Source organism: Leishmania major, chromosome 8 (genome assembly GCF_000002725.2).
Source record: "Leishmania major strain Friedlin complete genome, chromosome 8".
In the NCBI taxonomy this organism is placed as follows: domain Eukaryota; phylum Euglenozoa; class Kinetoplastea; order Trypanosomatida; family Trypanosomatidae; genus Leishmania; species Leishmania major.
In genome coordinates this window covers 351,332-367,708 of record NC_007249.2, presented here as the reverse complement: position 1 = coordinate 367,708, position 16,377 = coordinate 351,332, and the positions used below count along the sequence as shown (strand labels likewise).

The 16,377-nt window shown below is 63.2% G+C and overlaps 4 protein-coding genes and 2 pseudogenes across 4 annotated transcripts, besides 2 other annotated features; all 6 read right to left on the bottom strand.

Annotated features, from left to right (window-relative positions):
• Positions 1 to 681: 681 nt before the first annotated feature.
• Positions 682 to 1,245, bottom strand: LMJF_08_0810 (amastin-like protein; the record flags this gene model as incomplete). The annotated part of the gene is made up of 1 exon (XM_001681058.1): positions 682 to 1,245. The coding sequence occupies one exon, from the start codon at positions 1,243 to 1,245 to the stop codon at positions 682 to 684; it is 564 nt and encodes a 187-aa protein (XP_001681110.1).
• An 831-nt stretch (positions 1,246 to 2,076) lies between these two features.
• On the bottom strand, positions 2,077 to 3,277 carry LMJF_08_0805 (annotated as a pseudogene).
• Positions 2,077 to 3,277: a sequence feature.
• A 2,203-nt stretch (positions 3,278 to 5,480) lies between these two features.
• LMJF_08_0800 (amastin-like protein) lies at positions 5,481 to 6,062 on the bottom strand (the record flags this gene model as incomplete). The annotated part of the gene is made up of 1 exon (XM_001681057.1): positions 5,481 to 6,062. The coding sequence occupies one exon, from the start codon at positions 6,060 to 6,062 to the stop codon at positions 5,481 to 5,483; it is 582 nt and encodes a 193-aa protein (XP_001681109.1).
• Positions 6,063 to 7,197: 1,135 nt separating this feature from the next.
• LMJF_08_0795 lies at positions 7,198 to 8,384 on the bottom strand (annotated as a pseudogene).
• Positions 7,198 to 8,384: a sequence feature.
• A 988-nt stretch (positions 8,385 to 9,372) lies between these two features.
• Positions 9,373 to 11,280, bottom strand: LMJF_08_0790 (putative tuzin; the record flags this gene model as incomplete). The annotated part of the gene is made up of 1 exon (XM_001681056.1): positions 9,373 to 11,280. One exon carries the CDS (start codon positions 11,278 to 11,280, stop codon positions 9,373 to 9,375), a length of 1,908 nt encoding a protein of 635 aa, XP_001681108.1.
• Positions 11,281 to 12,585: 1,305 nt separating this feature from the next.
• Positions 12,586 to 14,115, bottom strand: LMJF_08_0780 (putative tuzin; the record flags this gene model as incomplete). Its single annotated transcript, XM_001681055.1, has 1 exon — positions 12,586 to 14,115. The coding sequence occupies one exon, from the start codon at positions 14,113 to 14,115 to the stop codon at positions 12,586 to 12,588; it is 1,530 nt and encodes a 509-aa protein (XP_001681107.1).
• Positions 14,116 to 16,377: the final 2,262 nt, after the last annotated feature.

Sequence of the window (16,377 nt, the reverse complement as noted above, 5' to 3'; positions counted from 1 at the left end):
GTCTCACGACCGCCTCCGTCCCCCTTCCCCTCCCGCTTCGGCCGTTCTCCTCTCTTTTGCCCTCGTTTTCCCTCGCCGATTCGCCGGCCTGCGGCGACGGCGCCGCCATCTCGCTTCTCCGCTCCGCCAAGGGTGCGCCGGGCGAGCGTGAGTGGGGGGGGGGAGGCATTCCGAGAAGGCACTGAGGGCGGGGAGGGGGAGGGGCTCAGAGGAGGAGGGGGGAAGGGGGCATGGATGGGCTTGCCGGCGCCGCCACCTACGCAACGCACAGCCTTGTGCAGATGGGGAACAGGCAAGCGGCGAAGGAAAAGACGCGCCGCGCAGGACATGACGTGAACGCGGGAGAGGCAAACCATCGGCACAACGTGCCATGTTCCTACGTGCCACACCGCCATCCACACGTCAGAGCATATTCGCACACACCGCCATAACGGTTGAGATGGAGGAAAGTGCTCGAGACGAGACGCGAGGACAACGGGAGCGAGAGCGGCTCCTCGGGCTGTGTGTTGGGGTCTGTGTGTGTGTGTGTGTGGGAGCGCATGGGGCGTGCCGCACTAGAGGGCAGCGCGAGAGAGAAGCCGGTGTGAGGCAGAGACCGGAACCCGCAGCCCTAGCGCCCTCTCTCCCTCGCATGAGCACCGCTTCTTCTTGCGCTCTTTCTCCCGCGGGTCGGGTTCGATTCTAGTCCGCGTCTTTTTGGTTTCCGGAGTCGTCCGAGAGGCAGGGGAGAAGCAGAAAGATGATGCTAAAGATATCTCGGCACCACGTCGACACAAAAAGAGCAAAGCCGGCACCGAGGTGATATTGATCGCTCAGTTTCCGGCAGCTGCTCCCGTCATCCTTGAAGTAGACCACCACCATGAGCGCCCAGACGACGCCCAAGGTGCCGAAGCCAAGGATGTTGAGCGTCAGGCAGACCCAGCGGAGGCAAAAGCAGCAGCACAGCATAAGGACGCCGAAGATGAAAGCCAAGCCGTACACGAAGATAGAAATGACAGCGAGTGCTTCGGCAACGCGGAACTGGAGGAGGCGGTCAGTGCAGTTCGCCCACAGATCGTCCGACCTCACGTCGTACTTTGTGCTGTAGCATTCGCTCTTGTAACCCCACAAGGTCAGACACGGCGTGTTGCCGATCCGGCTTGTGTTGTGTGGGCGAAACATGTCGATCGGCGTACCCACCAGCACAAAGAGAAACGCGAGGAGCTGGGAGATCACGTAGAGAAGCAAGCCGATCCTGCACGCCATCTTCACACGTTCACACCAGAAAACGGATGTAAAGCAGATGTGGGCAGGGGGGAGGAATGGCAAGGGGGTCGAGATGGCGCAACGGAGCTGGCGAGGGGGCGGCGCGCGGGTGGGGGGGGGGAGGCGAGTGGGAGAGCGGGGGAGAGTCGAGTCCTGGCAAAGGGATGTCTTTGTTGCTGCTGCGCGTGCACGCGCTTCTTGTTGTTGTGCGATTGCACGTGCGTGTTTGTTTTGGGGGCGGGGAGGAGAGAGAGGGAGGGAGAGGCAGAGCGAGACGTGGGCGGCGGCGGGGAGGGAGCGGTGAGCGGACAGGCAAAGACGACTGCGAGTCGTGCACAGCTGGGGCGGGTGGGCCACCTACTGGCATACACGGAAGCATAGGGAGAGGGGACCGGTGGGTGTCAGACACGCCGCCGCCGCGCACAGCCAGGACGAGGGACAGGCGGAAGAGAGCGCAAAGGGCCGCCGTGGCACAACTTGCTGCCCGCGGTTGCTTGTTGCGTTCTTTCTCCCTTGCGCTGCCCTAGGAGCGCCTGCGTGAGGCCTGTGGTGCGCGGTGTGTGCAAAGGGGGGGGGGCGGAGGGGCCTCGGTGTGCGTGTGCGGCAGGGCTCCAGCACCCTCCATCCTGCACCGCCGCCACCACCCGCCAACACCGTCACCCGTGTGCCACCCTTCACAGCACCAGAGAGCAGAACAAGCATCCGCGACAACAGCGCGAGGAAAGACAGCGACACACGCACACACACACACCTCCTCCGTCGCGGCCCTGGCACGCAGCACCACCGCGCCCACCGCTGCGACAATTCACCGACACCACCGGCGCCGCGCCGTCACCGCCCGTCCCGCGCGTTGCAGACAGCAGAGATGGAGGCGGCGGATAGGCACGGGGCGAGGACGCACAGAGACGGCACCGCAGCCGCTCGACACCACACAAAAAGCGGCAAGGCGAAGAGCAGCAGATGCGAGTCGGAGCATGTGAGGATGCCCCCCTCCACCCCCCACACTCACGCGCTCGCACACATCCCTGCCCCGCCCACCACCACCACCTCACCTCACCTCACCTCACCTCACCACGCATCCACAGCCGGCAGCAGCGGGGCGGAAAAGCCTCGTGCGCAACAGCCACGCATCCTTTACGGGAGCGTGCGACGCAGTGTCCTGCACAGCGCCGTCCGCCGCGGCCTTGGTGCACGGCGGCAAACAGCTCGTCCAAATCGCTGCTGCTCGTTCCGATGATGCCGATGAAGCCGGTGGGGCTGACGGGGCACACACAGTGCGCTGCGCGTAGGCGGGTGCCTGCGCTCGCGGTCGAGCACGGGACTCGTGCAGACGTCGCGGCGCGGCAGCCCAGCGCTTGCCGCGGTCAGCGGTACCATGGCCACCTCCTCATCCTTGCGCTTCACGGCGAAGGCATTGTCGGCCGTCGCCAGCACACCCTCGCCCTGGGATCACCGCGCGGCCTTGGAGGGGGTCTCGATGGCTGTCTTGAGCTGATGCCCCCCCCCCCCCCCCCCGCTGCTGCCGCCGGTGGGCGCGGCGGTTCGTCGTGAAGACGTCGCGGACCGCAGACACGCCGGACACGCAGCTCATGGTGTCCTTGTACTTGGCCGGGGCACGGCGAAGACTCCCCTCCTTCACCCGCTGCGTCCTCTCGCTAATGCCGTCCCGCTCGAGCTTCGACGCAAACACACACGGTGAGAGGCCCGCCAGGCACGGCTAAACAGGATCAGCGCGATGGCCTCAACGTCGCGCGGGTCGTGCGCGCAGGAGCGCAGCGGCCTTACCAGCCCCAGCAGCCTCGCGCGGTGCAACATCCTTCTCCGCGGCTCCCGCGCCGCAACGCGCTCAGGCCCCCACAGAGAGCACCACCTCGTCACCGTCCATGGGCAGCATGCAGGTCGCATCGCGCTTCACCCTGGCAACGGTGCCCGTCATGTGCATGCCGGGCTGCACCACGGCGGCGGCGCTGGCGGCATCGCCGCGACGGAGCACACCGGCGTGGCCCTTCCTGCCAGCCCGCAAGGTCCTCACCCGATGCGTCGTCTCCGACATCTTGCCGGTGAGGCGCCCGGGCGCGACGGGGCGGGCGAGCCATCAGGGCAAAGAAGGGCCTTTGGGGGATGCGGACGCAGCCGCACCAGAGGTACGGGCAGCAGCACCGCCTGCCACACGTACCGCGCACAGACGGACGCCGGCGATGCCGCTCCGCATTGTGCTCAGCTGAGTGTACGAGAGCGCGTACCTTTATGTGGGTATGGGCGTGCCTGCGTGTTTGCGCGTGTGCAGTGGACGAGTCGCGCGGACGAGGATGGGGCCCGCGAGCGAGGCAGCGAGTGAGGAGAAGCGACGCAGGCGTCCCGCACATACGTGCGTGCAGGGGGAGAGAAGAAGGGCACGTGAGGGGAGGTGGAGGCAGAAAGAGGCTGCGCTGCCCGAAGGCACACGCGTCTGTATATGCATGTACATGCATATACGGGCATACACCGGCGTACGAGAACGCGCACGCGCGCGCACGTAGCGCAGCCCGACCATTGGCAGCGGCACAGAGCTCGGCGTCCCCTCTGCCCCTCTTCTCGGAGGGGAGGGGAGGGAGGGCGGTGGCGGTGGCGGTGGCGGTGGTGACGCTGTTGGGGTAGACGAGTCGAGGAGCGAAAGCGAGAATGGGCGGAGAAGCGAGAAACGCGCGCCGGAAGACGGTAGAGAGAAAAACATACAATAATAACGCAACGGAGAAGGGGAGACAAGCGCACGCACGCCGTCTTTCCAGCCGAAGACAGAAGACGGGCGGCGGCGGCGGTCAGGCGAGCGAGCGAGCGGATGCGGGGCGCTTTTCATTGGTCGTTTTGTGTGTGTGTGTGTGTGTGTGTGTGTACTCCCTTCTTGTTCTGCTTGTCGTTTGCCTGCGTGTCGGGGGCAGCGGGATGCGCGTTTTCAGCGTGCCGCGCCATCTAGGGCGGGCCGCCTGGCGCTGCATCCGGCCGTGCGTCGGACCGGCGCCTCGTGCCCGTCCTCGTCCCTTCTTCCGATGCGTGCTGCGCGATCGGCGGCGGGCGGCGCGGGTAATAGGGGACGGGTGCAGGTAAATGCCGGATGAGCTCGAGCAGGAAGTCGGCCAGCTTCGGGTCAGGGCCCTCTGAGACCCTGCACACGGCTCGCATGCCGTGCTTCCCCCTGAGTCGCCTCCAGCCGCTGCACTCCATAGTACAGTAGGGAGACTCTTCAGATCGGAGCCTTGAGGATGCAGCGGTGTAATTAAAAAGTGAGAGAAGCAACGAAGATAAAGCACAGGAGAGGCGACGAGATGGAGGGGCGAAGCGCGCACACAGGCACAAGCCCACACGGACACGGACACGGACACGGACACGAGTCGCAGCGAAGAGGAAAGCAGCCACGTCTCTCGTTCGTTGTTCATCTTTTCCGTTTCGCATGGGCTCGTTCCGCTCTGCACTTGCTGCTGCTGCAGCACGGCTGTCGCTGCTTGCTTCCCGATCCACCTCATCGGCCTCTCTGATTCCAGGCCACCCGCCACCACCGCCTCCTGTGGCACCGCGCCTCCTCCCACCCTCCCACTCCCGTCTCACGACCGCCTCCGTCCCCCTTCCCCTCCCGCTTCGGCCGTTCTCCTCTCTTTTGCCCTCGTTTTCCCTCGCCGATTCGCCGGCCTGCGGCGACGGCGCCGCCATCTCGCTTCTCCGCTCCGCCAAGGGTGCGCCGGGCGAGCGTGAGTGGGGGGGGAGGCATTCCGAGAAGGCACTGAGGGCGGGGAGGGGGAGGGGCTCAGAGGAGGAGGGGGGAAGGGGGCATGGATGGGCTTGCCGGCGCCGCCACCTACGCAACGCACAGCCTTGTGCAGATGGGGAACAGGCAAGCGGCGAAGGAAAAGACGCGCCGCGCAGGACATGACGTGAACGCGGGAGAGGCAAACCATCGGCACAACGTGCCATGTTCCTACGTGCCACACCGCCATCCACACGTCAGAGCATATTCGCACACACCGCCATAACGGTTGAGATGGAGGAAAGTGCTCGAGACGAGACGCGAGGACAACGGGAGCGAGAGCGGCTCCTCGGGCTGTGTGTTGGGGTCTGTGTGTGTGTGTGTGTGGGAGCGCATGGGGCGTGCCGCACTAGAGGGCAGCGCGAGAGAGAAGCCGGTGTGAGGCAGAGACCGGAACCCGCAGCCCTAGCGCCCTCTCTCCCTCGCATGAGCACCGCTTCTTCTTGCGCTCTTCCTCCTACTGTTCATTCGAATCTTGTGGCGATGCTTCAAAAAAACCGGCATCTGTACACTGGCACTCTATCAGCAGGAACACGATATCTATGATATTCAGACTCCAGGCCACCAGGAGGAGAATGAAACCGGCACCGAACAGATGGTCTGGTTTCTTTCGTGGGCAAAGTAGGCCGTCATCCTTGTAGTAGACCACCACCATGAGCGCCCAGACGACGCCCAAGGTGCCGATGCCAAGGATGTTGAGCGTCAGGCAGACCCAGCGGAGGCAAAAGCAGCAGCACAGCGCAATGAAGCCGAGTATAAACGCCAAGCCGTACACGAAGATAGAAATGACAGCGAGTGCTTCGGCAACGCGGAACTGGAGGAGGCGGTCAGTGCAGTTCGCCCACAGATCGTCCGACCTCACGTCATACTTTGTGCTGTAGCACTCTTCCTTTCCGCCCCACAAGGTCAGACACGGCGTGTTGCCGATCCGGCTTGTGTTGTGTGGGCGAAACATGTCGATCGGCGTACCCACCAGCACAAAGAGAAACGCGAGGAACTGGGAGATCACGTAGAGAAGCAAGTTGATCCTGCACGCCATCTTCGCACGTTCACACCAGAAAACGGATGTAAAGCAGATGTGGGCAGGGGGGAGGAATGGCAAGGGGGTCGAGATGGCGCAACGGAGCTGGCGAGGGGGCGGCGCGCGGGTGGGGGGGGGGAGGCGAGTGGGAGAGCGGGGGAGAGTCGAGTCCTGGCAAAGGGATGTCTTTGTTGCTGCTGCGCGTGCACGCGCTTCTTGTTGTTGTGCGATTGCACGTGCGTGTTTGTTTTGGGGGCGGGGAGGAGAGAGAGGGAGGGAGAGGCAGAGCGAGACGTGGGCGGCGGCGGGGAGGGAGCGGTGAGCGGACAGGCAAAGACGACTGCGAGTCGTGCACAGCTGGGGCGGGTGGGCCACCTACTGGCATACACGGAAGCATAGGGAGAGGGGACCGGTGGGTGTCAGACACGCCGCCGCCGCGCACAGCCAGGACGAGGGACAGGCGGAAGAGAGCGCAAAGGGCCGCCGTGGCACAACTTGCTGCCCGCGGTTGCTTGTTGCGTTCTTTCTCCCTTGCGCTGCCCTAGGAGCGCCTGCGTGAGGCCTGTGGTGCGCGGTGTGTGCAAAGGGGGGGGGGGCGGAGGGGCCTCGGTGTGCGTGTGCGGCAGGGCTCCAGCACCCTCCATCCTGCACCGCCGCCACCACCCGCCAACACCGTCACCCGTGTGCCACCCTTCACAGCACCAGAGAGCAGAACAAGCATCCGCGACAACAGCGCGAGGAAAGACAGCGACACACGCACACACACACACCTCCTCCGTCGCGGCCCTGGCACGCAGCACCACCGCGCCCACCGCTGCGACAATTCACCGACACCACCGGCGCCGCGCCGTCACCGCCCGTCCCGCGCGTTGCAGACAGCAGAGATGGAGGCGGCGGATAGGCACGGGGCGAGGACGCACAGAGACGGCACCGCAGCCGCTCGACACCACACAAAAAGCGGCAAGGCGAAGAGCAGCAGATGCGAGTCGGAGCATGTGAGGATGCCCCCCTCCACCCCCCACACTCACGCGCTCGCACACATCCCTGCCCCGCCCACCACCACCACCTCACCTCACCTCACCTCACCTCACCACGCATCCACAGCCGGCAGCAGCGGGGCGGAAAAGCCTCGTGCGCAACAGCCACGCATCCTTTACGGGAGCGTGCGACGCAGTGTCCTGCACAGCGCCGTCCGCCGCGGCCTTGGTGCACGGCGGCAAACAGCTCGTCCAAATCGCTGCTGCTCGTTCCGATGATGCCGATGAAGCCGGTGGGGCTGACGGGGCACACACAGTGCGCTGCGCGTAGGCGGGTGCCTGCGCTCGCGGTCGAGCACGGGACTCGTGCAGACGTCGCGGCGCGGCAGCCCAGCGCTTGCCGCGGTCAGCGGTACCATGGCCACCTCCCGGGGGAGATCGCACAGACGACCGTCGCACGGCAGCGCGACCGTGCCCTTGCAGACCCGCGGCGAGCTACTGCTCCCGCGCAGACTCCGTGCGTACGGAGCTGCGGGGACGTGAAGGTACCATTTATGGAGCTGGATTCTGTTCTCTGTGGCGTCAAGTAGTGCGGTGCGGCTCCTATGAGTCCATAGCCGAGAACGATGGATGCGTGTGAGCGCGTGTGCGAGGGAGGTAGAGGCGGCTGCTGGCTGAGGCTGACGCTGCGGTTTAAAGTGTGGCATCAGGTGCCGCCTCAAGGGAAAGGCAATGCCTAGGACCTCCATAGTCGCGTTCACGACAGTGCTGCATTTGATGGGATTGCAGTGCGAGTGGCGCTTCGCGATCCGGTTCTTCAGAAGCTGCATCACCGATCGATGGTGGTCTTTATGCCGCCTCGAATCGTCCCGCACACCCAAGTGTCCCGCTTTCGGAATGTGCGCCGCGCAGGCCGTGTAAAGCCGCTTTACTACCTCGAGGTGCGCAGGATGGGCGCTTGGCCTTTGGATAGGATTATCATCTCTGCGGAACCAGCCATGATGAAGCGGCTGCTGTCCAGCAGCATCCCATACGTTCCGCTGCTGTTCACGCGCACCAAGACGCCACCCACCAAGCGACTGACGTACTCCTCGTCCTTATCGTGCTTCATTTGGACGCCAAAGCCGATCTCGATGGTGAGTGGTAGAAAGAGGTGCTGCTGATGAACCGCGTAGACGGATCCAGTAATCTTGGACGTTGTGCGGCCGCCAGCTGCAGCGGCGCTCGCGCTGTTATCAGAGAAGGACTTACCGACTTGCCACGTATAAGGGAGCTTTGCCGCGGCGGTGGCGCCGACGCAGCCGATGAGATCGATGTTGTCAAGGCGCACGCCGGCGGACGCGATGCGAGTCAAGGAGCGCATAATCCGTCATGGTGCGCGCAAGCAGAGCGGTGCACCGGTGCGGCGGAGACTCGAGCTTGAGTGCTATTGAGCGGACCGTCTGTGTGCGCTGTGTCGGCAAACTGGTGCTCTTGCGCGCTTGAGATCAAGATGGAGGTGTGCAGAAACAAGAGGAAGCGATCATGTCCCGCACGCAAGCACGCACCTCTCTTCGCAGGCACACGTGTGCGTGTGTGTGTGTGTGGGTGGGTGGGGGGCGGGTGGAGCTGTACGGTCGCAGCAGCGCGAACGGCGCCATAGGTGGCTCCGCGTCCCCTTCGCTGCGTCCTTCCTCTACCTTGCTCATGCGAGTGTGCCTTTTCCGCAGCAACGCAGCGGCCTCCACTTTTTCAGACACCCATGCACGTACATGCTTGGGTGAAGCTTACTCTAATGCGGAGGAGGGGAGAGGCCCGCACCGGTCCCCGCACGTTCCTCCACCCACACAGAGATGCAAGCGATAGAGAGAGAGAGAGAGAGAGCACGGCTATGACGAAACCAAACGTGAAGGCGCGTTGGCAGCCGACCCGAGAGACGGGGGTGCGGAGGGAAGATCAAGGGCAAGGGCAGTTGTGGTGGTGAAAGCGAGAAGGCATACATACACGAATAGGTGAGAAGCCTATGTCGCGCGTCACAAAGACGGTGCGTGGGAGGTCACACGCCGCCGCTGAGCCGTATACCGGTCTCTCTCTATTTTCCTTTGCGTCTGCTGACGCTGCGCTCGCCCTCGACCATCCCCAAAATCTCGAGCGCGACCGCAGCAGCACCACGCAGCTACTAACTTGCTGCCTGCTGTCCAAACAGGCGGTCTGAGTAACGCCGGTGCATGGAGGGGACCCCACATGAGCCGCGCATCGCACTGATTTGCTTACTTCTCTCCCCATGCCTCGGAGTAGTACGTCAGCGACGGTCCACAGAGAACGTGCCCATATGCCTGCCGCCGCTCTCTCGTCCGCGTTGTTGAGCTGCCTCATAGCAAGCAGGAGGCGGCGGTGTGCAGCGCTTGGTTCTTGAAGAGCCAAACATCCTGCACAGAATTGTAGAAGATCACATCGCGCAGCGATGGGTGGTTGAGTCTACTGTCGTCAAGGCCCTCGTGCTGGCCTTCATCGTATGGCAACTGCGCCAGACGCTTCACGGCCGCCTTGAGCTGCACGTCATCGCCCCACGCCGTCTGCAGCTGGCGCATCGCCTTGAGAAGCTTCTGGCTCGTGTACTCCGTCGGAGATACACGGTGCTGATGTGCGACAGCGAGCAGCTCATCCAAGTCGTTGCTGTTCGTGCCCACGGTGTCCAGAAACACTTCCATGCCGAGAGCGTCGAGACGATGTTGAATGTACTCGTACGCCTGCGAGCGGCTGAAGTTGGGGACCGTGTAGAAATCCAACCGCGGCAGTAACGTGTTAGTCGGGGTCAGCGACTCGAGCGGCAGCTCAACCACGATGTGGCACGCGCGGCGATCGCACGCCAGCGTTAGCGCCTCGTTGTACACACGCGTCAGGCTATCCCCCTCACGCAGCTTCAGCACAATCACGGGTGCCTTTCCATTCGTGATGGACTTGGCCTTGTAACATGCTTCTGAGATGAAGTCGAGGGGGTCGCCGCAGGCCTCGACGTGCGGCACACCAAGTGCCTTGATGACGCTGCGCAGCGTGTCCTCCTTGTTGCGCACATCCACGAAGACGCCGGCCATGCCTTCCTCGTGAATGGCAGTGCAGCACAGCGAGCTCTTCCCGCACCCAAAGTACCCGGTGATAACCACGATACGAGGGTGCGCTGTATCGAGTCGGTGAAACACCTGCCGAATCCAGCGCTCCTGCACCACCCGACTAACGTGCGTCGACATGCGATGCGTTGCAGACGACGACGTCGATGTCTCCACCCCCGTCGCTGCTGGAGGCGCGCTGATGGCGGCTACGCTTCCCGGGGGCACCTTCTTGCAGAGCGTCTTCACCGCAAAACGCATCTGGTAGGAGCGCTGGTGCGTCAGGTAGTTCCTGTAGTTCCACCCAAAGAGTGAGAAGGCACCGCAGAAGGCGACGCTGGCGGAGAGGATGCCGGCGTACTTGGCCGACATGTACCGTCGGTCTCGCTCCTTCACACGCTCCCTGTGAATGTTGCGCATCTGACGGTGGTGATCGCGCTGCCACTCTGCCTTCTCCATGAGCGACATGCGGGCGGACTGGGACAGGTGCGTCATGCTGCGGATGTCAGAAGCCTCGAGCAGGTACAGACGCTCCACCCGCCAGCCGCGGTGGTACAGGATGCACGCGGTGCTCTCCACGTCGTCCGTCCCCGAGAGCCCGGCGGAGCGCACCCACTCCACGACCCGCAGGTACTTGGGGTGATTGAGAAACTTGCACACGCCCGCCGTCACAGCTATCTTTTCCGGCGGGACCGCCAGATCCACCTTGTTGTGGTCCAGCAGGACACCCAAGGTGCCATTAGGGTTCACTCGCACGACAAGGCCGCCCACCAGGAAGGTGCGATTCAGCGCACCACTCACACCTCCATCGCCCTGCTGCGAGGCCGGGTCCACGTCTTCCCGCTCGTAGGCCACGTAGACGCGCGATCCCAGCGACACGGCGGACGGTGGTAGGCTGCCATCGAAGTCTACTGCAAACACAAGGGACGACAGTTGCGCGACGATGTGGCCAATGGCCACGGGAAGCCGGCGCTGCGACGACGGCACGCCTGGCTCAGTTGGCGCGTACGCAGCGATGCGCAACCCCTCCAGCCCCGGCTGGGCAAAGGTCGACCGCCTCACCGCCGACGCAGCCACCTCGCGCGACACACCGCCCAAAGAGGTAGCGGCAGTGGTGTTCGGCACGGAGGACACCGCCGTGAACAGGCAGCGACGCGTTCGCTGGCTCAACATGGCAGCACGGTATTCGACCGCAATGATGACGGTTAAAGTGCCGGTGCCGTGAGCGGCTGCACTCGTCCTTCTCGACTTGCCGGGCACGAAGCAGCAACGACGGAGAGCCCGTGGCGGAGGGAGAGGATACGGGAAGAGGGCGGCACCAAATTGTGCGCGCCTCTGCGGGCGAGTGAGTGGGTGGGCGGGTGGGGAGGGGGCGGTGCAAGCTGCAGTACTCCTTTGCATCCACAGCTCTGCCGCAGACTCGCACGCGCGAGTAGAATAAAGCAGTAGTGGTGACAGCGATGGATGGGTGCGACCTCGTTGCTGTTTCTGGTTTAGACGCCGTGTATATATATATACACACACACACACACACGTGTATAGGCACTTCCTTGCACAGTGTGTGTTTCGTCCATAGCACGGCGCTGCTTTCCGCAACAAACACACCGAAGCAACAACAACAACAAAAAACGTGAGACGTACGGTGAGGGGCGAGCCATGCGCATTCCACGCGCGGCGTGAAGGGGACAGGGCAGGGCAGGGCGGATGTGGAGAGGGGGGAGGGAGGGAGTACCGAGAACGCAGCGCGCGTGTGTGCACGCAGAGAGAAGGCGTGATAAAATCGATCGAAGAAAAGGGCGGCGAGAAGGACAGAGAGGGAGGGAGAGGGGGGCTGAATGACGACGGAGAAGGCAAAGGCAGCCGGCACCGAGGACGCACCCTTCTGCCTCGACGCCCGCCTCCTTCCAAGCCCCTGCCCTTGCCGTCAACGTGACGCGTTGCGCCCACCCACCCCCTGGGAAGACGCAAGCGGGGGTGGATGGGTGGGCGAGAGGGGCTGAGGGGTTGTTGCAGTAGGTGTGAGAGCACGCCGTGCACACGCACACTCGTGATGACGGGCGGCTGGAGGAGGCAAGAAGGACGCCTCATCACGGCATACCAGCGCAGCAGCCCCTCCTGCCTCATTCTTGTTCAAACGCCCCCCCCCTCTCCCCCTACTCCGCACAGCATCGTAGATAAGTTCCTGGCACATAGTGATGCGAGTACGGTACACATGAACAGGCAGGCAGGTAGGCGAGGAGCATGCCGAAAAAAACAAAGAGGGTGTGCGATGCGGCACAATGGAGAGGTAGGCGAGGGGGGAGGAGAGGGGAGAGGAGGGTCGCCTGCACGATCAGCGCGCCGCATCTTCAACTATCCTCCTGCGCTGATTGCCATGTACTCCTCCGTTTGAGGCGTCTTTTCGTTGCGCGCGTAAATAGATGTGGCACCCATCGCGTATGACACATCAACAGCGTCGTGTCTCGGCTCTGCGGAGGACTAGAGACAGCAGCGCGCTGCGGTGTGGTAGACCTTGTGGGTGAACACCCATCGATCGCTCACGGGGTCGTACAACACCATCTCCTTCAGCGCCGGATCGCGCAGCGCGTCGGTGCCACTCTCCTGTCCGACGTAGCAGTCCGCCTCAGCCAGCTTCTTCAGTGCAGCCCTCCGCTTCTCGGAGCCGGCCCAAGCGGTCTCGACCTGCCGCATCGCCCTCCACAGCTTCTGCTCGGTGTACTCCGCTATCGAGACCTTGCGGTGCAGAATGGCCGCCAGCAGTTCGTCAATGTCGTTGCTGTTCGTCCCCATCGTTTCAATGAAGTGCTGCATCGCCACCGCGTCCACCGTATGTTCGGTGTACTGGAGCGCCTGCCGAACGTTGAAGTTCGACACCGAGTAGAAATCGAGCCGTGGCAGAAGCACATTCGAAATCGACAGTGACTCCAAGGCCACCTCGTAAACGAGGTGGCATAGCCGGCGATCACAAGCGAGTACGACGGACTCGTTGTACACCCGCGACAACTCGCTCTCCCCTCGCAGCGTGACAACCAAGATGGGTGGCTCACCGTTGATCTTCGCCGCCTTGGTAAAAGTATCTGTAATGAACTCCAGGTAGTCCCCGCACGACTCCAGGTTCGGCACCTTCATTGCCTTCACGATGCAGGTGAGCATGTCCTCGACCCCACGCACCTCGACGAAAAGAGCAGGCTTGTGCTCCTTGCGCACCGCGGAGCGCAGCAGCGAGCTCTTGCCGCACCCGCGGAACCCCGTCACCACGGTGATGCGCGGGTGGGTGTTGCTCAGCCGGCGGAGCATTTGGCGTGTCCATCTCTCCTCCGCCGCGCGCTCCACGAACTGCCGCGGCACCGCCGGGCTGCTCGAGGACCTGTGGTCTGTGTGAGTGAGGGTGTTGACGGCGTGCTTCACCTGAAACGAGCGCTGCTGACGCCTGAAGCGCTTGTAGTTCCAGAGAAACACGGACAGGACGCCGAGCCCGGCCCAGTTCGCGCTGAAGAAGCCGCTGTACTTCTGAATGAAGTAGCGCCACACGCGCTCCTTCACCCGCTCGCGCAGCAGCGCGCGCATCTCCGCGTGGTGGTCGCGCTGCCACTCCGCCTTCTCCAGCACCATCCGTCTCACCGACTTCCTCAAGTACCGCATGCAGTGAACGTCGCTCGGCTTCAGCAGGTACAGTTTGTCGACACGCCAGCCACGCTGGTAGAGCAAGCAGCACAGCCGCTCGCGATCGGCGCGGCGGTGCACACCGGCACTTCGAACCCACTCCACCATGTCGTTGTACCCTTTCTCCCGCGTGAAGCGGGAGCGCCCCTCCACCAGAATCACGTCGTCCTGCGACACCTGCGCCTCGAAACTGTTGTTGTCCATTAGGACGCCAAGGGTGCCGTTGCTGTTCACGCGCCCGACAATGCCGCCCGCGATGCGGTCTTCGTTCGTCGCCGTGCGACCGACCCGCACGTACACTCGCGTGCTCACATCCGCAATCGGGGACAGGTGAGCCTCCTCCATGTCCACGACGTACTCGTTGTGCGACAGCTGCTCCCTGATTCGGCCGACGGCGAAGTGGTGAACGCCAACGCCGACAAGGGGTTGTCTGAAGTACGCTCGCACGGTAAGAGAAGCAAAGTCGCCAGTGATGACGCTGGCCGAATCGACAGAAGACGAGGGCGCCGGCTCAGGGGTAGGATGAGGCGGCGCCACGGCTGCTGCAGAGTCGTCCGCGGCGCTCTTCCGCAGACAACGCGCTGCACCGCCAACGGCAACGCTGTGCAGTCGCCGCATGCTCCAGTACATGCTGTGGTGTGTAAGTATGTGTGTGTGGCAGGCTCTGCGAATTCGCTAATAAGAAGTTCGTCTGTCCGCCAGTGATGCGGCGTTCCGCCCACCTCTGACGCGCAGATGCACGGCGTCCGCTCGCTATGGCCCCTCCTTTACAAGCTGGTCGTACATGTGCTGTGCGCCTGCTGTTCTTCGAGCTCTTCGACTTCGACGCCACCCGTCGTGCGCGCTCCCTTTTACCACCACCACCACCACCACCACGACCTCTGTGTGAGTGTAATGTCGGGGAGAGAGAGCGAGAGACAGAAGCGAAGCAGCGCGAGGAAAGAGGGGACGTAGACGCGCAGCAGCGATGTCATGCGTGGCTTCTTTGATTTTCGGGTTCTCTTCTCTCTGCCCGCTTCGGCGCGGGCGCGTGGCACATGTTTGTGTGTAGGTGGGTGGGGGCGAGGTTCATGAGGAGAGGAGAGGAAGGCAGTAGGGGGAGCAACGACGATGAAAGGATGAGGTCAGTACATTCATCGTGCAACCACGCGCACACTCGCTCACCTGCGCCTGCTTGTGACGAGGTGAGTACGGGTCTTTTGACCTGCATGAAACGTCAGCGAGCAGATCCGGAAATGAAAGTAAGCGCGCTCCACGAGGCAGCCCCTTCCAGTAACAGACAAGCCAGCGTCGCATACGCGCCGACACGCCACCTTGCAAGACTCCATGCAAGCACCGGCCCTCCAACACAACGCTGTACCCCCATGCACAGATACACGAGCACGTTGTGTCTCTACTGACGGTAGCACGGAGCCACCTGACTGTCCAGCTTCTGTCTCACCTCCCGGAGTCGCGAGTTTTACCACTTCGCAAGTTGCGTGCGGCATCACGGCTCGGCCTGTCGGCGGGGTTCCCGTCGTATTTTCTGCAATGGGCCTTGGACAACGCACGGTGGACTGAGTCATGGTGTGGAGATCGCCCTTGCGGACAGCAGCAAGGACGGAGGCGTCATCCACGTAAAGGTTAACCGCAGTTCCCGCAAAGAAGAACAATACCGGGTAAAAAAGTCACCACACCTGTGCTAAGGCACGGCTCTGCGCGGTGCCGCACGTGCGGCATCGGCGGGGACATGGCCTCAGTCCTGGCTTGTCATGGAGGCTTGCTGTGATGCCCGCTTTACCTGCGCACTTCCCCAACTGTTCAGTTTCACGTCGGTGTACGGGGCTGTACACTGCGTCCGTCGTCATCGTCGGTGCGTCACGTCTTGGTGCATTTGTTGTGGCCCACTTACAACGTCTGTACAGACTACTTCGGGTACTTCGGAGCAGCGCGGCTGAACACGGATAGGGCGGCGGTGAGTGGCACCAACGCACCCGTCGCTCTCGAGGCCGTTTCCAGCAGCGTCAGCGCGTGGGGCGGCTGAGGAGCTGCGTGACGCCTCCATTCCGGTGCGGCGGCGTACACTGTGGTGCCCGCTGTGAGAGGGAGCGTGCAAGGTTGCGCTCACTTCATTTAGCTGCTTGATCCTTCTATCCGCTTCCGCAGCACCCCCCTCCCGCCCGCAAGCCTCATTGGTGGGTGTACACGTGATGGGGTCACCTTGGTACCCTGATCTCTTCGCACCGTGCCCCCGTCTCATGCTCCTGCTCGCGGTTAAACACATCAAGGCCACGGGGTCCATCGTCCTCTCGCACCAGGAGCTTGGGTTGCAGAGGGTGAGCACGCGCGAGAGCCGCGCTGGCGTGAGGAGGCAGTCGAAGGCCCCCTTCAAGGCCAACGAAGTGTCGCGGGTCTCCTGCTGGCGTCATGCTGCGCCCGTTGAATGCGACGCCGTAGATCGCCGAGACGACGACGAGACGGCGGTCTGCCTCGTGTGTGTGCCTGGGCAACACGCGTTGGTTCTGACGATTTGGACGAGGTGCGGCTTCAGCTGAGGCCCACGCCACGTCGCTCTGCAGCAAAATGGCGCCTGGGGCGGCAGTCCCTCCCTGCCCGGCCCAAAGTGGG